Source organism: Hirundo rustica, chromosome 1, assembly GCF_015227805.2.
Source record: "Hirundo rustica isolate bHirRus1 chromosome 1, bHirRus1.pri.v3, whole genome shotgun sequence".
NCBI lineage: Eukaryota > Metazoa > Chordata > Aves > Passeriformes > Hirundinidae > Hirundo > Hirundo rustica.
In genome coordinates this window covers 131,755,295-131,775,813 of record NC_053450.1, presented here as the reverse complement: position 1 = coordinate 131,775,813, position 20,519 = coordinate 131,755,295, and the positions used below count along the sequence as shown (strand labels likewise).

At 40.7% G+C, this 20,519-nt stretch overlaps 1 protein-coding gene across 9 annotated transcripts in view; it reads right to left on the bottom strand.

Annotated features, from left to right (window-relative positions):
* The window catches only part of SGCE (sarcoglycan epsilon), a 33,477-nt gene extending 19,563 nt beyond the window's left edge, over positions 1–13,914 (bottom strand). For 6 of the 9 annotated variants that reach the window (XM_040067569.1, XM_040067576.1, XM_040067598.1 and 3 more), the window contains exons 1-3: positions 13,762–13,908; positions 4,881–4,985; positions 912–1,034 (exon numbers count right to left, since the gene is read on the bottom strand). In XM_040067569.1, the coding sequence (XP_039923503.1) occupies positions 912–1,034; positions 4,881–4,985; positions 13,762–13,870 (337 nt within the window). In that variant the 5' untranslated portion in view covers positions 13,871–13,908. Of the gene's footprint in view, positions 1–911; positions 1,035–4,880; positions 4,986–13,761 lie in introns of all 9 variants that reach the window. The other 3 variants (XM_040067630.2, XM_040067613.1, XM_040067605.1) reach the window with 3 other exon arrangements.
* Between the last annotated feature and the right edge of the window lie 6,605 nt (positions 13,915–20,519).

The following is a 20,519-nucleotide window of genomic DNA, read 5'->3' as shown; positions in this document are numbered from 1 at the left end:
AGAGAAGAAATTTTTAAAACATCTGTGTTTACTCATGTTTACTCAAAATTTAACCAATACTAACAGAAGCTTTTTTTCTTTAAAGTGAGTCTTAGTCATAGCACTCTCAAATGAATTCTAAAGTTTATTATTGAAACAGGCTTTGATTATGTGTGCACTGTACATAGGCTTTTCCTGTTGTTATAGGAAAATAGTCATATTTATATAAGTTGGATACATTTATTCTTTTTCATTGTTGATAAACTGAATGCTCTCTCTCTTCCCACCCCTACATATTGCCTACACATATTCTAACCTGTAGTGTCCAGTCTTTTAGCTCCAGTGTATGGCAAAATCACACTTAGGAAATCACAGCTCCTTCTGCTTGCTAACATTAAACTCTTCCTAAATACAGGAAGAAGGCTGAAGCCAAAGGACTATTTTTTAAAATGAAAGAAAACAATATTATGAAGTCTCATGTTTGATTTAATCTTCTGTTTTGTCTTATATTTACTATATGCTTTCAAATTGCTCCTTCATATAGCCTGATACATACTATGTCTGAAACGGTGTCCAGATAAATAGCATTTTTAACAGACATAATTAATAAATTTCCACCATTTCATATTTAATGCAAAAGGAACACTTCTTAATATCAGATATATATGAGTTACTACACCCTCCCAAATTTAGTACATTTTTTCCAAAATATACGATTATATGCATCTTTTCACAAACGATCACAAAGTAGAATATTTTAGAAGTGTAGGACTACACATTTTATTTCATTGGACAATATTTCAATAGAAATGAAAACCTGCCTTGTTTATCTTATACGTTGAACCACAAGGTATGCTAAATAGACTTCAATTTTTTATAATAATATTTTTTCTGTATTTGCATATAATATGGAAGATCTTAGCATCTCATACCAGGCTTTGGGTAAGGGGGAAATTCCCCCTTAAAGTATTCTCTCTCCAAAACATGAACAAACAGAACTCCAGCAGAAGGGTATACATTCCGATCAGAGTGCACCTTAGACAGAATTGTGTACACTGAAAAGCAGAAAGAGAGATAAGAGACAGAAAAAAGGTAAAAATGAGACATGCTCTAGGTAACTTCATGCATTTCAACAGCAATGCAGACATCTGGGAGAAGGAAAGCAACAAATATTAGACACCTGTTAATAAGATTTTTAAAAGGTTATATAGATTTAAGAACAGAACACAGAGCAATCCCTCTCTTTATCCAACAGGATCCTATCCAAGACTGCAATAAACAAAACTGCCTATGTTAAGATTTCAGAAGTTGTATACGCTCTTTATTTTTATTGTAATTTAAAAAAATGAGGAAGCCTATTGTCATTTTATAATTGGTTTATTTGTAATATTACATCAATAAAAGTACAATAAATGAATGATACAATCATGTTTCCTGATCTTTTACATAAAGAAAGCAACAGAAGAATACAGACGAACCTTACCAATTGACAGTTCTCATTCCCCACTGAACAGAACTGGCAGATTTTTCTTGTGCAGAAAAGAGATAGCAATTCACAACAGATGATTTTTAAGAATTCTTAAAACTAGACTTTCTCAGACCACCAGGGTAAAAAAATACATCTCAAACTTTCGTTAGAGAGCTCTTTACTAAAGATGTTGGGCTTGTATTGAAGGACAAAACAAAAGGACAAGGGTATTTATAAGCCAGTCAGGTGAAACTGACTCCAAACAAAAAAAAGTGAAGCCATATTTCACAGGACTGAGAAACAAAAAACTAAAGAAAACTTAATTCAGAACAATTGGCTTATGTAAAAGCAGTAAGGTGGTTTTTATTTAGTACAAAATTCATTGACAAGGGCATAGCTTTTTTAATATAACACATTTGATGCAGAACTACATACATATTTTAATGAATTAGAAGAATGAAGAAACCATTACAATAAATTAGATGGAAAAGAAGCCACTTTATCAACAAGTTTCAAAATGTAAATATAAACAGAGAATACTGATTTAATAGGTATTTCTCACAGTGCCTTAATAAGACTGATTGTAACTTGTATTATTAGTTTTATTACTACTGATTTTTAATTTGATGCCCTTAAAGAATTGATCATCGCTAATAGATTTTGTCAGTGAGATGAAGATTACAAAAGTAGTAGATAAAGATGGTAAGCCACAGATAACCACACATAGCTACCAGCCTTGCTTGCTTGCAAAACCATCACACTTGCCAAAGTAGAAGAAACTTCATGAGGAATCACATCTCCAAAAACAAATTATAGGCCATACAGCGTGGAGATGCTGCTACTGGGAAGACAGACTCCAAAAGACATTTCAGTCATTGTAACAAACTTACAGGAACAAACCTGTAGGTCCCAGAGGGGCTAATTTCAACACCTGGATTAATAACCAGGACCCATTTGAAATGTGGATAAAGCTCACGTAACTTTTTAATTCTGGTGTAATTTTTTTAATCCTGGTATCATTTCTCCAGCCTTATAATTATACCAACTTTCTTACTTGAGATCTGCTTTAAAAGGCACCACTAATTAGGCATTAATCACAGGCATTTCAACCCTCGCACCACGTACTCTAAGTGGAATCTCTCTCACCTAATTTTAGATGCCTACAGAAACAACATCCACCACTGAGTTAGTCAGGCTCCTTTTATAGTCAGTAGAGAAGAAACAAATGCTTCTAGGGGTTGATTTATTTGATTTCTCCTGTAAATGAGATGAGATGAATCATGTCCTAGATTCCAGGCTACACTGAGCAGATCTCCATGGACTGCAGAGGCATCTGAGAGGAGATGCAGACATCTGTAATGTAGACCTCCACATTTAGTTACACTCTTCAAGCCTAATGTTGCAGGACGTATAGCTCTGGATATACTACTGATCACATTTCACAGCATACGCTTTTTCCCATATTTGAAAACCACTTTTGACACAATACTAAACAGAGCACCTTTCTAATAATTTTATCTTAGTGACAAAATTAAAATGATTCTGAAATTTGAATTGTTACAATTCTGTGTGGTTAATAAAACAGCTACTGTAATTTTCATTATGTAGACTTACGTACAGTAAATCATTAATTTATTTACTTAAAATTAGCAAATTATTATCTAAAAAACTCTGCACTCAATTCTCTGAATGAACTGTAAACAGCACAAGAAAGTTAACTAATTTCCTTTCAAATATTTTCAAGAAAAGCTGAAAAAGTAACATTAATAGAACCAAAGAGCTGACAAAAATACGGTGGCTGGCTGAAAGAGCATCAATTACCTAGAGAAGTTCATTCCTCCATTTCCGATGCTTTTCCTCTACAACAAAAATCCATTTAAAACAGGAAGAACAATGAAAAAGTAATGTGTATTTTTCTCCATAAGCCATTCTTTCAGAAAGAAACAAGCATAATAGAATCAGCAGTTACTGAAATAAAAATATAACACTAATTTTGTCTGCTATAGGAAACCTATTATGACTACTAAATGCCTGCCCATTCCTAGCATAGAGACATTCCTTGCTGCTGAAATAGCATGTCAGTAAGGATTTGATGCAGATACAAAACACTGATCCTGGTGAAGTCTAAAAACATCTCTCAGAAGGAAAAAACCCATAAACCTGTTTTATTTTGTAATGACAAACACATCATAATGATACAAGTATGGTGATTAAGAACTCAAAAGTTCTTGCCCTTCTTGTCAGAATGCCCTCCTTGTTTTCCCCCAAGAAGTTTCTTCAAAAGCAGAAGGAAAATGATGAGTCTTCAGTCCACTATATCTATCACTAGCTCTTCAAGAATGAAACAAGTGAAATGCTACTTTTTTCATAAGCTTTTAAAACCCATGATTATTTTTGTGAGACTGAGACTGGAGATGAATGTGTAATCATCATCTTGGGTGATCTAGGGACGAAACTGAATATACTTAACAAATAGATACTAATCTAATACAGCAGGCTGCCAGCTGTGAATTGTCTGGGCAAACTCCCTGAGGTAGATAAAAGTCTCAGGGACTGTGAAAAGCTTCTGTAAAACTAATCATGGGATGGGAAATTAAAAATCTTCTTTACTTAGGATCACATCAGATCCCTGCTACAATCAGCTACTTTGACAGCACTGCTTTCCTCTTTCTTGTTTCCAGATCACTTGGAGGACTTGCTGTAGATCCCAAGATCTCCTTATAGGTCTTGAACACAGGCACAAACAGGAATTCAGACGGGATTTTATCAGCCTGTATCCCAGAGCCTGCTACCAGAAACAGAAAACATCCATCTCCAGAAATTTCAGAAGATTCACCATGTTGGTTGCAGCCTGTATGTTGATGATCCTCAGGAAGTAATACACCTGGAAGTTTTGGGTTTTTTTCTAGAAATTTCAATTGGTTCTCTCCCCAGTGATATTCAGCAGATGAAGCACAATCCCAGAAACAACTTGACCTGGAGGCCAATCCAGATTGCCTGCCTAGATGAGCAATCAGTGCAAAGTTTCTTCTCAGGCAATGTGCTACAGTATTTAATGTGTACTTGCACAAAAGCCAGTCAAATACTCTGAGGTGAGAAGACTTTTTAAAATTGTTACAGAGAAGTTACTGTATTAAGAAAACTGCAGAGGCATCTTCAAGCAACCAGCCATGGTAAGAAAATGTGCAGTATTAGGTATACACACAGCCATTATTTCAAGCAAAGCTACAGGAACAGGAAAAGTCAGGGGAGACTAACAAGAACACACAGGTCTGTGAATATCTGGAGATTGAAGAAATGTAAAGTTTTCCAAATTACCTACCTTAAAATAGCACCCTACTCCTAAAACAAGGACATGACTGGAAAAGCAAGAAATATTAAAAGCAGATTTGCTTGAACCAACAGGGTATTTAAACTTACAACCTAAACTCACCATTCTTCTGAACAGCCTTTATTCTGCTGATAACATAACTGTGGGCTCGCTTAGTCGTCCAGTTAACAGTTCCATTATTGCCATCAGCAGAGCTTAGTAAAAAAGCTTTTCAGAATAAAACAAATGCAAAAAAAAAAATTAGTCAGATCAACAGACTTCCACAATCTGATCAGATGGGATCAGACACATTCTACAGCATGTTCTGGTTTGAGTCAGATTTAGGAACCACAGGTCAAAAAACAGAGGTGTTTGGTTTGAATACATAAACAGGTAATAATCTTTCTGACAATCACCTTTTTGACACTCATTTTTCCAAATATGCTAAGTTCACACTAAATGCTTAAACCTCTGCAGACACTTCTGCTGACATAATTGTACTGATAACAACGATGAAGAAGAGCATTCTCTGAAAAATATACTTGCACTGGGAAAACCTCGCATACACAGAAAAATATATAAAGTAGCTTTCACTGGAGTAGTATATTTTGGTCAAAGTAGGAAAAGTAATATATGCAAGCTTTGCTTTTATGATGATGCTTATATAAAGACACATTCCCTTGCAGGCACAACCAATAATCAATTTTGAAAAAAGAACCCATTAAAACTGGCTGCCTACATAGCACACAACTAGAACACAGCCTCAAATCAGCTGGATACCTGCAGCTGAAGGTGGAAGTTTTAAATGCAGTGAGGAGCACATGATTGCTGGAGACAGAAAGCAGCTGTGGAGCTGACAGAAAGACTCCATCTCACCAGCAGCAGAGGTGCCTGAGAAAGCTCCCGCCTCACTCCCCACTTTTTGTTCCTGTTCTTCTGTGATGGGTACACCAGCTGTACAGTTACATGCCAGCTGAAAGTGCAGAGGGAAGGAGCTGCAGTCAGATGCTAGGAAAGTGGCCATAATGAATAGGTATTTTTGTGAAATAGTTCGGGAGTGAGAACTCATGTCAAACCCTGGATGAAAGATGTTTTTGGATTAGCATCTTAATGTCCTTGTAAAAACAGCAATACCAGAAACATCAAGGAGCAGTACTTGTGTACAGATGCACCAGTTTGCAGGAAGAAATGAACACCTATTGGAAAACATGCACAGTACATGAAAGAAGCCTAAATATCTGTGGAAACTGACCTGTTACACCAGGCAGCTATAAAATTAGCGATAAGACATTCTCCAAACAGAATTCAGGAGGCCAAAGAGATCTGGCTTAAGCAGCAATAAAGATACACCACACTCAATCTACTCATGTAAGACAGATATTTATTATTGATAATTTACAGAAAATATCTAAAACTGAATTGAGGATGAAGTGTAATTAAAAATTGCATTTTAAAGCACTTTTAATTTTATTTATTTCCTAAATTTAATAATTTGATTGATGCAATTATTACCATACCAACACAATAACATTTCTAACAACTTTTTCCCTGCTGAACAGGTCTGCATATATTGCATGTCTTAACATAATAACATCCTAGGGACTATGAAATTTTGTGTGAATTTTCGTAATTCTTGAAAAATTCAAGAAATTCCTAAAAAGGTCAAATAAAGTTGTTCCATTATTCCAATAGGGTGAGCTGGGCAATCAGAGGCTCATCAGCTACAAAACAGCACCAGTACCAGACAAAACAATTAATACAAGATTAGATTACTGAATTATTAAATGGAGAACAGTATTAGAGTTATCACAGTTCTTGTCAAAAATATTATACTTATCACAGTCCTTATTTAACTTTTATTAAGGAATTAATGCATCTTGTCAGACACTTTTTATGAGCCCACCAAAAGACAGCAATAAATGATGTTACCCTTAACTACATAGCCTCTTGCCTAACACTTCGATTGAAAATGGAGATACTAAATCAATTTAGCATATTTAAATGCAATTAAAAAAAAAAAAAAAAAAAAGACAAGTTCCACAATGTGGTTTTCAATCGAAAGGATTAGTAATTGTCTTTGATTTGGGTTCCAAGTTGTGCTAGGTTTAGCTGTGTGGATTGAAGAAGTTACTTGTCCACCTCTCCATGCTATGCTGCATTTCACAGTGCAACTGGAAAAGCAACCAGTATGCCTGCTTTCAGGTCCTAGGATTTATAGTGTGATGTTTTCATATAAATCACCATTGGTTTGTTTTCAAATGACAGATGTGAAAAACAAGAGAATAGGGCTGCTAAAAAGCTAATTTGTTATATGAGCTTTCTAGTGGGTCTCACAAAGTTTTGGCATTAGCTTTGTGTAACTGGGGTGGAGGGAAGAGAGGCAGGATAGAGACGGAGATGGAGGGGGAGACAAAGAATGACTTGTAGGTATCAAATATACTGATAGAATTTGCAGGTAAAAACAAAGGCTAGGAGTCAGACAAATAACAGAGTTGACAGAACAGTCTGCATTGTCTGGTAAAAAGATGATCAGTGATGTGCAGTTCAAAAGAATAAAATGTACCTGCACACCAGGAACAAAGGCAGCAGCATGCCAAACACACACTGTGAGCACACAATTCAGGGATGCTCAGCTTGGGTAACAACCTAGAGATACAAGTCAGGCTGAGCAGAGCTTTCACCAGAACACTGGCAAGAACAGCTGACATGTAAACAGCAACATCAAGGAGGAACAGGCAGAATTTATTTTTGTACTTGATACAGATATGATCACTGTTCAAATGCTCTGTCTAACAGAGCCTTCAAGAAGCAACTGACAACATGAGGAAGGCTCTGGGAAGATCTGAATATGATTAAAGGATAACAAAAGAGACCTTATACTACAGAATGCAGGGATTCAAACTATGCATTTTATCAAAGAGACAGTTTAGAATTAATTTAATCAGCCTTGTATTCACGATGAAAAGAATGTTAATAGTGTCAGGCTCTTCATTCTATTACACATGTTGCCACAGTTGCTGGAGAACCCACCAGTGCCTTCAACAGCAGGAGCAATTCATAGCTCTGTGTCTGGGACTTGAACATGTCCAGGTGAAGCATACCACAGCTTTCTTCTTCTTTCTCCAATTACACTTCTTTTAATTATTAATTATAATTGTGTTGGTTATAAATAAAAATCACATTTATATTAATTTAGACTTTTTTCCCCTTTTTAAAACATATTTGCATAATACTTTACAGAGAGGATACCCACAACAATTTCTGACCACATAACAATCAGAAAATGACCCAAGTATCATGGACCAACCTCACCTTGATGTAGCGGTGTGTTTTTAGTTTTGTTGAATTGATTAACGAGTTTATGTTCATTTTGAAGTTCTTTGTAAAATGGTTTGTTCCCTGTACCCCCCTATGTTGATAATGGTTTAAACTTGTTTGTAAGATAGAAAGTTCTAGTCGTTATGTGTCAATCATCCCTACCCCCTCTACCCCAGTTGTCAATCCTCTCTCTCTCCCCTTGGGCGCCCTGTCCATCACTTTGGGGCCCTTCCCTGGGTTCTGGAAAGATCCAGGGAGGGCATCGAGTGGTTGGTGGGTGCCTGAGGAGGCCCCTCCCTCCAGTTTGGGATTGGATCACCATTCTATGGTTAACACCCTTGTTACACCCCTCTGTTTCCTCATTGGTTAGATTGTTGTCACCTCCCCTGAACCCTCCCCTGTATAAAACCTGGTGCACAGCTCAGCTCGGGGCTCTCTGAGAGCAGCTGCTGACTGAGGTTGAGCTTCCTGTCTGTCTCCCTCAATAAACCACCCTGTTGAGCTATCTCAGAGAGTCGACTCTTTTACTGCTGCCGTTGTCGTGACTACACCAAGGCTCTGTCGCCTTGGGGAACCAAGAGCCCACTGGAAGGAGGTGGCTCGCGCGCCCTGCCACCCCGACCTGCTACGCGTTAGCCGCAGTGAAGTACGCTGAGCTAGCCTGCGTGCTGCGCCGAGCGCAGAGGCACTGCGACACCTTCCCCATTCCTTTACTGCACTCTGACCTCCCATACAGTATCCTGCACCTCTACCCATCCTCTTATTCCTTCTTTGAAGTAGGATCCCAAGCCCACCTCTCCCACTATTAAACCAGCACACAGCTCCAGCTCTCAAACCTTGCCATCTCCCCTCTCTCCTACACCTCCACCTTCCCCTGTGACCTGACATAAACACATGCTTGTTACTTTGATGCCACAGACCAGGGCCTCAGGCCATGCTTACACTGCCCCTTACTCTCTTAGGGCACAACCCCACTCTAAAAAGCTACCCTTGCACTCCTCTACTGCATATCCCATCTGGCTCAGTAGCTCCTTCCTGCATTCTGAGCTGGAAGTGCAGATCCATACACAGCATAATTTTCTGAAGGACTGTTGAGAATCACACAGCAGAACAGTTAGCAACTGACACCACAAGTTGAAGTGAAACATCTGTGAAGAGAGAAGCATATGCCAGGTGCTTGGCCCACAGCTGAAATCAGAGCCAGGCAGTTCCTGAGGATCCACTGGTGTCCGCACTGGGTACTTGCCCACTTGTCACATCATCTATTAAAGCACCTACTCTCCCTCCTCTCCCAACTTCCATGCACTGTCCTCTAGCCTACTATGTAACACATGACAGAAATTTACTAGGAATTAAAGGGGATTTGCTCAGTGGAAATTCACACTGAGGCTGGATATTGTCTAACCCTCTTCAACAACACCTACTATGTAAGAAACAGGAATTAATTTGTGTTAGCTCTCCATTGCAGATTGCTCAGTTCCCTCTACATTCCATTTATTCAAACTGTTTAAAAGTCCAAATCAACCCCAGAAATGTTTCTCAGCTCTATTCTTATTCATCTTTGTTCAGTAGGCAATGAAGGTCTTCCATCTGATTCCTGTGCTATCCACTGATTACTGTAACATCTGAACATTTCTCCTAAATCATTCAAGTAAAGTAACCAAATAAAGCATTTGTCAGTCTCACTGTTAAACTTCAGCACTGGCATTCACAGAAATGCTTCAAATTAACTACAGTGAGAACAAAACCCTCATGATTTATTAACAGTAGCATTTACCCACCACCATTCTCCCTCCTACTGCAGGCCAGACAAGAGAACACAATCAGGGTAGCATTTCCACGAAGGTGAGGGAAACATTGTCAGTTCTTGTTGTTCCAGCCCCAGCCCTGTGGTGTAACCAAGGGGTATGACCAGGCCACCCTGGTAGTCTGCTATTCCAGGATGTCTCCTACATTTCTATCATCTTTTGATATGAACTATCCCTGCAATTGCATTCCAAATTTCTGAGGTAGCAATTGTTCTGAAAGACTAAGGAATTCAGAAAAGTCATTGATTTCAATATGCTAAGATTTCTGTCTGCTCAGTAGGTTGTTCTTTCTAACTTCTCATTTTCAGAGCTTGGACTGCCACTAAAATAACCTACATTTAAAAGGCATTTTGACTGTTTGTGTTGCAATTGTAACAACATTTAGACACAGATTCAAATTCCTATGGAAGTAATCAAAACTAGTAACTCCCTCTTTTCCTCTAGAAGTCTGCTAGGGAAAGGACTCTACACTCATAGTGACTGCTGTGAATTTATCACTCTATTCAGGAAGATTTCAAAAGCTCTTCACATACTGAAAAAAAATTATACTCTTGTCTAGGTTTTAATTTTTTCCTAGTTTGATTTGAAATAATCTTTCTTCGAAAGAAAGGGCTTTACTTCAGTGACTGCAATTCCTGAAGTACTTTAATGAACTCCTAACCAAATCTAAAAACATTAAGGAGAGAAAATAAGCCTTTCTACACTAACACTGAACAGTTACATCTGCTATAAAGCTGATTTCTTATCATCTGGCTTTAGGACCTTTAAGATGTCTCCATGTACTGCTTATAAATAATGTATTTCCGTAATGAAAAGCATATTAGTGGAATGGCTACTTTTCCCCTTCTGTAATTACTTATTCAAGTAAGTACCTATTGACATTAGGTTGTATGCATCGACCTGGCTCAGATTAGTAGTACAGGCAGACAGACATCCAGAGGCTCTCTGAAGGAAACCTGCTTCTCTGCCCTTATGATTGCATCCACAACAGAAGAAAGGGGAAATGTGCTGTGGTGTTAGTCTGAAAACACCAGACCATCTGTGAAATGTTCTGCCTCCTTGCACAGGGTGTGGTTTAGCAGCGGAGTGTTGCCAACAGCACTTCTGCTGTCAACAGCAGGACAAGTGCAGGGATCTGGTTCAGCCTCCTGGATCCTCGCCCCAGCCAGTGATTTCACAGCTGTTTAAATGGGCATGTCCACAGCCCTGCTCAAAGGGGGCACTCCCAGCACATTCCTGATCCCCTCACACACACCAGTGGAAATGATCCCACACCAGTCCTGGGCAGTACGTACATTTCAGTGAACTATTTTTGTGGGTTGATTAGTTTTGAGCCAGATAACCCAATCCACGATATCACTGTACAAGTTATCCGTCACCAAGGGAAGCAGCAAATAATCCCTAGCTGTGCAAGGGCTGCGGAATGCTTTCTGGCAGCAGTGCAGCCTCATGACAAATTAATGTGACCACATAACCACAGCTCACAAAGTGAGAACTAATGAGCTTCTTCCCCATTTTGACCCCTTTACAGAGATAGGAGAATACAACTCCCTTGCTCTACAGCTCCCTATTCCTGGGATGAAACAGGGATTCCAGGGACAACATAGGCACTGACAACTAAGTGCAGAAATACAGGGCAAAACCATTGGCCACAGTCACTCAAACAACATTTTGATAGCCACTCTCTCTGCAGATACACAATATGGGGGTCATTTATTGCTCTGCCAAACTAATATTACAGACAGCTCTACCAGTGTAATTTAGAGCTCTACCAGTGTAATTTAGCAAACTTCTAGGAAGCCTGTTACTATAAAGCTAGAGTCAAAGCACACATAACTACTTTCTAGTAGAAATGCTTAATCCTATATGTCACTTCTCACAATGAAGTCCCATGTTTTCCTAGCACTGGAGCTTCATCAGCTTGCATTTGAGAGTCAATACCTTCAATCTGAGTATATACTAGACCCCTAGGAGCAACTCAAATCCCTCTTACAACCTTTACATTCTTAATTCTCATGAAACCCCTGGATGTTGGAATACTGTTTTACCTCAAGGAGGATAGGGAGAAATGAGAAGCAGACAACCTTTCTGACTTCTGACAGCAGCTATCCTTCAAAAAGATTTTTCTCCTATATTTTTATGAAAAGCAAAAAGCATAAGTCAACTTTCTTCTGTAGATCAAATCCTACAACACAAATGGGAAAAACTAATCCATATTAGTTGAAGAGGACTAAATTTACCAGTCCTGTGCTACTTCTCATGTGTTGTTTTGTCTGTAAGATGTCTCTTGCCTTGTTAAGTAATGCTGCAGTAGTGTAGAGTTTACTTAAGAACAGGATTCAAAAGAATGGATTTTCATGTTGGGCAATGGCTCATGTTGGAGCCAGCAGATGAGGTTGGAAGTTCTTTACTTAGAAAGAATATAGGGGAGCTCAGGTGAGCTCCTGGGACAGCTTCATTCAGATCAGAAATGAAGATCTCCACCATGCCGAAGAGTACATTTTATATAGATATCTCTTAAAAGAATGTAACTGAACTAAAGTTCGTGCCTCCTTTTTTACATCAGTTTCAAGCCACATATTCTTCTGTTTTAACAATGAAATCTCACTGAACCAACCTTAGAAAGGCCTAAGTGGAAAAGTTATCATGAAAAAACCTTAAGACCCCTTGCCATGTAGTCTGGAAAGGATGTGTGGATTAAGGTCAGAACTCAGTTTCTAGAAGCTCATTTAGTTGACTTTTTTAAAATACATTACTTCAGTTGATACTGAAAGATTTTTCTAAATTTTCCTAGTTCTTGCTTGGTTGCTATCCCACTATCAGTGAGGGAGAGGAAGGTGGAAGAGGCAGGAAAAATTTCCACATAAGGGGAAAGCAGTGTCTTGCACCTAACAAATTAATCCTCATATTGAATAACTTTACACTTAACTTCTTACCACATCTTTAATATATCCAGTACCTCATGTCAATTCTACTGCCAATAACCTACGACAAGCATGGTCATAAGTAAAAAAAAGTACTAGGAGGGTACCAAGATACTATTCAAGATGATACAGAGCAGGCTGCTTGCACATAACACACCACTGACCTCTCAGAACTCAACCCAAATGGATTTCTTGCTGTTAACTCACTCCTGGTGTAACAAGTCTCACAAAGGCAGTCCTGCGGCTGGGCTGCTATTAAGTGTTAGCTGTTTGATGCATTTCACTGTGAAAAACCTTGTGGGTGAAAAACCTGCCTACCGCACAAAAGCTATTCTTTAGCTTTTAGGGACAAAGATCAAGACTTTTTCTGAATTCCTAATTCTGGCCCGGTTGGACTAAGCAGTCAAGACAGGAGATAAGGGAGAAGAGGGGCAACACAAAAGACACCCCCGTACGCACAACAGCCCGTCTCTCGCATCAGGCACCAGGTCGAGGCAGCGGAGGAGCGCAGCGGGCCCGGCCCAGTCCCGGGGAGCGGAGCCTCCCGCGCCATCCCGCGGCTCCGAGCCAGGCCTGGCTCCCGCGCCCCGCTCCGGCCTCGCCCACCGCCCCCGGGCTCCCTCAGCCGGGCCCCCGCCGCGCCGGGAGGGGCTGTGGCGGTCCTGGGGCGGGGGCGCGCAGGCCGCCATCCCTGCGCCGCCCGGGGAGCGTCCTCCGGGAGCCGCCGGAGCCGCGGCACGGGGGGATGGCGGGACAGCCCGGCCCCCGCACTGACAGGGGGCACGGAGCAGCGGGAACGCGGCGCGCAGAGAGCCGCAGCCGCAGGGCGAGGCCGGGGGGCGGTTCCGCCGGGAGGGGACGCGAAACCCGAGCAGAGGGGGCACCGCGGCGCAGGCCGGCCGCTGCCGGCGGGCCCCGCCACCGCTCGCCGCGGGGAGACGCGCCGTGACCGACCTGTCAGCAGGAGCGTGGTGAGGGCGCTGTGCGGCCACGGCCCCGCCGCGCAGCACCGCATCGCTCCCCGCTCCTCCGCCTGCTGCTGCCGACACCACCGCCGCCGCATCCTCTACGCCGCCAAGTACCGATGCTCGTACCGATGCTCCTACCGATGCTCCTGCCGCCGCTGCCGCCGCCTCGCCCCGCGACGGCCGCAGCATCCTCCCCTTCCCGCCCCGCTCCTCCCCGCCCCGCCCCGGCGGCCGTCTCCAGGCAGCGCGGCCAGGAAATGCCGGGCATGGCGGGAGGAGCCTCTCGCCGCCATGGCGGGGCGGGCGTGCGAGCGGAGCTGCTCGGGGCGGGCTCCGCGGGACACGGTTCCCCTTGGGGCGGGGGCAGAGCGGCTGTGGCCCCTGGCGGAGGCGGGGGCTGCCCTGCCCTGCCCTGCGGTGCAGATGTGGTGGGACGAAGCCGGGGTGCCGCGGGCAAGGCAGCGGCTAAGGTGCCTCGCCCAGCCCAGCCCAGCCCCGCGCCCTCCCTTGCAGACGCGGCGGGGGAGGGCGGCATCCCGCCCCTCACAGGCTTGTCTGGTGCACACGGGTGTGCTGTGCTCTTGGAAAACATCGTGGCGAAAGCCTCCACGAAAGCGGCTTTTAGAACACCTTATCCCATCATACTGGAGGAGGTCCAGCAGAGAGTCATTAAGATGATAACGGGTCTGGAGCATCCCTCTCGTGAGGAGAGACTGCAGGAACTGGGCCTCTTTAGTCTGGAGAGGGCTGAGAGGAGATCTCCCCAATGCATATAAATATCTCTAAGGCAGGTGCCAAGAGGATGGTGCCAGGCTCTTTACAAGTGGTGCCCAGCGACAGGATGAGGAGCAATGGCCAGAAATTAGAACGCAAGAAGTTTTACCTGAGCACGAGGAAGAACTTCACAGTGAGGGCAGCAGAGCAGTGGAACAGGCTGCACCGGGACATTATGGACTCTCCCTCTCTGGAGACGTTCAAAACCCACCTGGACACATGTGTGACCTGCTCTAGGTGACTTTGCCTTGCCAGGGGGTTGGACTGGATGATCTCCAGAGATCTCTTCCAATATTAACAATTCTGTGATTCTGTGACAGCCGCAGTAGGGCAGGACAGGACACCTTGCAGGCTTGCCTGGTGCACACAGATGTGGTGTGGTCTTGGAGGGTGTCATAGCAAAAGCCTTGCTACTGTAGTTTTCTGAACAACTTACCCTATTTTAAGCTTATATCCTTACTCCACACCAAGCTGGTTTGTTTTTTGCTGGTGCTCAGCAGCTGTTCCTGCAGCTGGTGGAGTTGTGCGTGGGGTGTCTGGAGGGGTTGGTCAGGGTCCCAGCTCCAGGCTCACCTGTGTGTGGAGGCTTGCATCCACTTTCCTGTGTCAGGTCTGACCATTCATTCCATGCTGTCCCACTGTCTGCGTTGCGCTTGCTGGACTCATTACTGATTTTTCACGGTCATTTAATGTCTGAGAGGCATAGCCCAAAAGCTGTGGCAGTCTTTGCTGAGCTGTGAAAGCTAATCTTCCTGTGGATCATGGAAGAATATTGTCAGATGTTGTTCTTGGCAATGGCGGTGTATTTTGAGAGTAGGTGTATGTATATGTCATATATAACCACTTAAGACACAGTGCTATGTAAATACTGCATTTTCTTTCGGGGAGCTACTGTCTCTCAGCTTTCGAATGATTCATATAAGAGTAGTCCCTGTACTAGAACTATATATTCCACAACAAAAGCCCCATCTCAACAAATAGATCAGTTTTTACTTTTATTTTCTCATTCTAGTGGACTGTCGTGTTTGCTGTTTTAAAATTGCAGTAACTTTTCCATTATCCGTGAAAATAACCTTCCTTCATTTTGCATAGAGAATTTTGATTTCTCATGAAATTTCGTAAGCATTTCCACTCTAGCAAGCCAAATATATTTGCAAAAAAGTAATAATAATTGTATGCTTTTGAGATTTGGAAGAAAGAAATATATTCTCTCTTACTCAAATTGTATTGACCTTATTGAACTCTTTATAAGCCAGGGAAAAAGACAACTGTAGAAGACTTTACCCTATCCAGCTTTAGTCTTGTTACAGCTCCAAATTTCCATTAATCCATCTCATAAAGGGGAACTTTACATAGCAAGAGGCTCTTCAGTATAAATATTCTGGCTGACATTAAGATGCAAAATACTCTGGTGTTTTAGTCAGCCAGTTCATTATCCTAGATAAAGGACTTTTTTCTTCTCATTCCACAGAGACTTTCAGAATATATTTAAATTTTAATTTGACTACAAAGATATTCAAGAGCAGAAATCACGCTCCTTCTCTTACCTGTGCCTAGAAGTACTCCTCTGTTTTGTGGCACTTTATGATTTTGAGTAGGTCTACTTCCTCTCTGAAATTAATGTGATTTTTTTTCCTCATTCCCTTATGTAAATATAGAAAGCCATACAGGTGCAGCTGTGCCCTAAGAATCTTGGATAGCCAGCTATGGCCCCTATGATGGTAATGTTTAGACTAACGAGTCTATATAATATAGTGGTAGCTTTCCAAAATAATTTTTATGCTAGAGAAGTGTCTGATTTTTGTAAATGTCTGTACTGTCATCAGCTCATTAATTATCATTTTCTCTCCAAGTATTGCATGTTGAAATTTTATACACTATAAAACAGTCAACATCATTTTAATGTAGTAGCAGCACTGTAATGCTGTTCAGTGTTTTGCCACCTTTGCATAGCAAGAAGGCTCCATTTGTCAACAGCATGTTTGTGAGATGTCCTGCCTGAGAAGAAAAGGTTATGTGTCATGGACTTGGAAAGAAGTGCCACAAAAGCCTGCCTTGTTCCACTGCTTCCTTTCTGGCTGGAATTCCAAAGCACTCATCACTGACCCAGCCCTGCAGGACAGACTGACTCATCTGAGAAACTTCGGCTAATGCAGTGCACTTAAGGATCCTACCCTTACATTCCTAAAATGAAGTGACATGGACACAACTTGTTTAAATCAGCCACCAGTAATTCGATATTGATTAGAAATACTCCCTCCTGTAATTTAACAGACTGCCTATATTGAAGCTAATTGGAAGGGAACAGGGATGAGACATTTTTACAGAAATTGTTCTGTATTCCATATTTACTGCATTTATTTGGCAAGGAGAAGACCTGGCTCCTAGCACCACAATAGTTTTTAGCTAAAACTTTTTAATTCCAGAGTATAAACCCCTCATTTTTCAGCACTGCAAAAGTGACAATTACTGTTTCCCCATGCATTCTGCGGACTTCAAAACTTTATTTTGTTGTTCAGACACATTAGGAGGCTGATTTCATGCAGAAGGAATACAGCCTAATCCATTTGCCTCTTTCTTTTAGAGCACAGGTTCTTCCAGCTTGATCTTCATAGGTACTGAATGCTTGCAAGTGTTTGGTGTTTCTGGAGATCAGCCCACCTAAACAAAAGAAGAAAGGGCAGTCTTTTTTCTTTTTTCTTTTTTTTTTTTTTTAGGCACTCTTGTGAGAAAAATATTTTTATACTATTGTATAGCTTTCAGTAAGGTTAGCAGCTAATATACCAAGTCATTGTGTAAGACATAAACAGAACAAGTGCAATCCTTGTTCCAGTTTGCAAGTCCTGAGGAGTTTATAATACCACCTTTCATTGCATTCCAAGGATTCTTATGTCTTTTGTACCTCTGTCTTTCTAATGTTTACTGGAAGCCTTTTGGCATGTTAATGTAGTAATTTGTGACTACAGTACACTATTTGTTTTCATGCAGTGTTTAACTAAATGTTTTATATGCAGCATTGCTCCAGGATACTATATACAACAAAAAATTCTTTAAAAATTAGGGGGTTAAGAATTGTGGTATTATGTCAACTGCATCCAACAGATGCTTATTGAAACAAAGCACATTATTCAAAACTTCCAGAGCTGAACAGAAACAGATTTGTGAGCTGTGTTTTTAGCTGATTTAGCCCATGTATTTTATATATCACTAGAATTTTAAAGAGTAAAGAGGAGCTCAGAAGATCAAATTACATAATGTAGTTTTCTCTAGAATCTGGCATATATTTTGGAAAATATTGTGTGTTCGGAGAAAGAAGGTTAGATATATCCAAATATAGGAGTGATAAACAGGAACAAATTTTTTTAAAAAAATAACTTGGGGGAAACAAGAAGTGCACTGTAAGTTAAAACAGCCCACAAGTGACTTCAGTTTGCTGAAGCAACACCTGTATAGCCAGCAGCCCTGTGTGACACTAACTTTGGCCTTATTTTCGAGGTTATAGTTTCACATGTCTTGCTTTTCTTCTATGAAAGGTATGCTTTTCTTCCATGAAAACTTTCCATTTCAAACATATTTGCTGCTAGGTGCTCACTGATGGCTCATACTATAGTTAAAAAAATTTTAAAAAAAGGAAAAAAAAGTATTGACTGTGGTTTCCAGCACAATTTTTCCTGTGGTCAAAGCTTTTAAGGAACATGTTAGTTTAAAGAATGAATATTGCTATCTGGGATTCAAACTACTATTCTAGAAAATTACAAAAATAGCTAGACAGTGGTAAGTTTGATTCTTCTTTCCTTGCTCTGTACTAGGGAAAGCTGCATCCTGTAAAATGGCACGGAGAATAAATATTGTACATATAATGATTTATCATAGGGAGAAAAATAGTACCAGAAGCATCATCTGAATCTCTTAAAATGTTTGTCTGTACTCAGGTTAGCAGGCTTCTTAGTCCAGTATAAGTAGGGCGAAATTAATATTTTCCTCATCTTTTCTGTGAGCTCTGCTGTTCCTAAACTGCTAGGTTTTAAGATGGCTTAATTTCTTGTAAATTCTCCATAGAGAAATTAGTTTGATGACTAAATTAATTAGAAATTCTGAACTAATTATTGTGTCTTCATTGTTCAACAATTCTTACAAAAATTCCTTGTTTCAGCTTTTTTTGTAATCCTCAGGAAGATGAATCTCCCCCACCTGGGAAGGTAAGAGTGAGTGTCAGTTCAAAAAGCATTTGTGAAATACAATTATCAGTTAATGGCTGAAAAATGAGAGCTTCTAAATTCCACTAAGATGTGTCTTACCAAAGCTATGCACCTTTTGTGGATAATGTAACTAAGATCCTCTGTACTTCAGAGGTCCTCTGTGTGGAAACAGGAGAATATTTATAGTTTGAATTAACTTTTTTTTGTTTTATTTTTAGAAGAGCATGGGCTCTGGAGTGCAGCTGCATGATGATACACTCTTTGCCTACACAGAAATAGCTCGAAAAGAATTATTGGAGAAAACAATGGGCTAGATGAGCACATTGGCAAATGCAGAGTGAGTGAATCCTAATCTCTGGCAAAAATGTCCATCTCTCCTCTCTTGACCAAATAATTTATTACAAAATTTACTGGAAAGGGCTGGCATTATCCTAGAACCAGTATTTGCAGTGAAAGCAACTTACTGTCTGTGAAATGTCATTAGACTGAAAGTTGCATGTTCTCATTAGGGGTTTCTTGTGCATCGTCATAGGTGAGACTGTATATCTGTGAACTTCTTCTGTTCTGCTTGGTGCAATAAATCAGTGGTTCCCATGTCAAGATAGGATCTATGAATAATTTGGGGAACAGAACACACCTAGCAGGAACTCTTGCAAATGCCAAACCTTAGACATCAGTATCATGTTGTCCAGGTTTCATAACACATAGATCCAGCTTCATTAGGGATTCTCAGCCCAAAGAAGTGGAAACATGGGCAAACACTGAACAAGGTGTAGTTCCTTCCATGGGAGTAGTCAACACCCAGAGCTTAAGGCAACATCTTTGAAAAAACAAGTTAATCATGCATCCTAGATGATGAGTAAAGGAGGGTGTTGGATTTTTATCTAGAGTAAGTTCTTGCCAAGAGTGTGGAAATTGCAGAAACACCTCAGAGGAGCAGAGAAAAGTTGTGACAGGTGTGTCACATGCAGATTTAGGAAAACAATTTGATGAAAAATTGTTTCATGCCTGAAGGCATGAAATTAGAAAGTGATATTAGGAGGAAGGGCCAAGGTTCACACAGAACAATAAACAAGTTTTCTCTCTGTTCCAGAACAAGCTTTGCTTGGAAGAACAGTGAAATATTTGTATGTTTTCTTTTAAATAAGCATCATGTTCTCTCCAATGTGTTCATGTGAGGTATTACCTTATATGGAGAAAACCAGGCTGAAAGTGGCTCTTTGAGGGTAGCAGTTAAGAAAGACTAAAAAAATTAAGAGCATAGCACAGAATACAATAATCAGATTTACAACCAGGAGAAGATGGAGGCTGGAAGGTTGGAATGCAGCTGTAGTTTCAGGATTGTTGAGTGTTGTTCTGTCTAAACTGGCATCTGATGGTGTGCCTTATCTAAACACATCAGAACTAGTCTTGAGTAGTGTGGAGTTCATACACAGGATCTTAGCCTAGTTTTGTGTCTTATATAGATGTGGTTTTGTGAGATATGTGTTGACTGAGAGCAGCAAACATTAAGACTTATTCCCCAGAGAATAAGTACCAAAGGAGACAGATGCTTTCAGTTTTCAGAAAAAATGCCACATATAAACAAGGTTATGCTCAGGTGGCTGTTGTTTAACTGCCATGTCTTCACACATGGAGTGCTTACATCTTTTGGCAAGTAAGACATATTTTGTTTAGGAGAAGCTAATCCTGTATCACTGTGTTGTGGTGTTGTTTGATTTTCAGATTAACTAGCAGTTTCCAGATGTCTCAAGTTATGAAACATTACAGA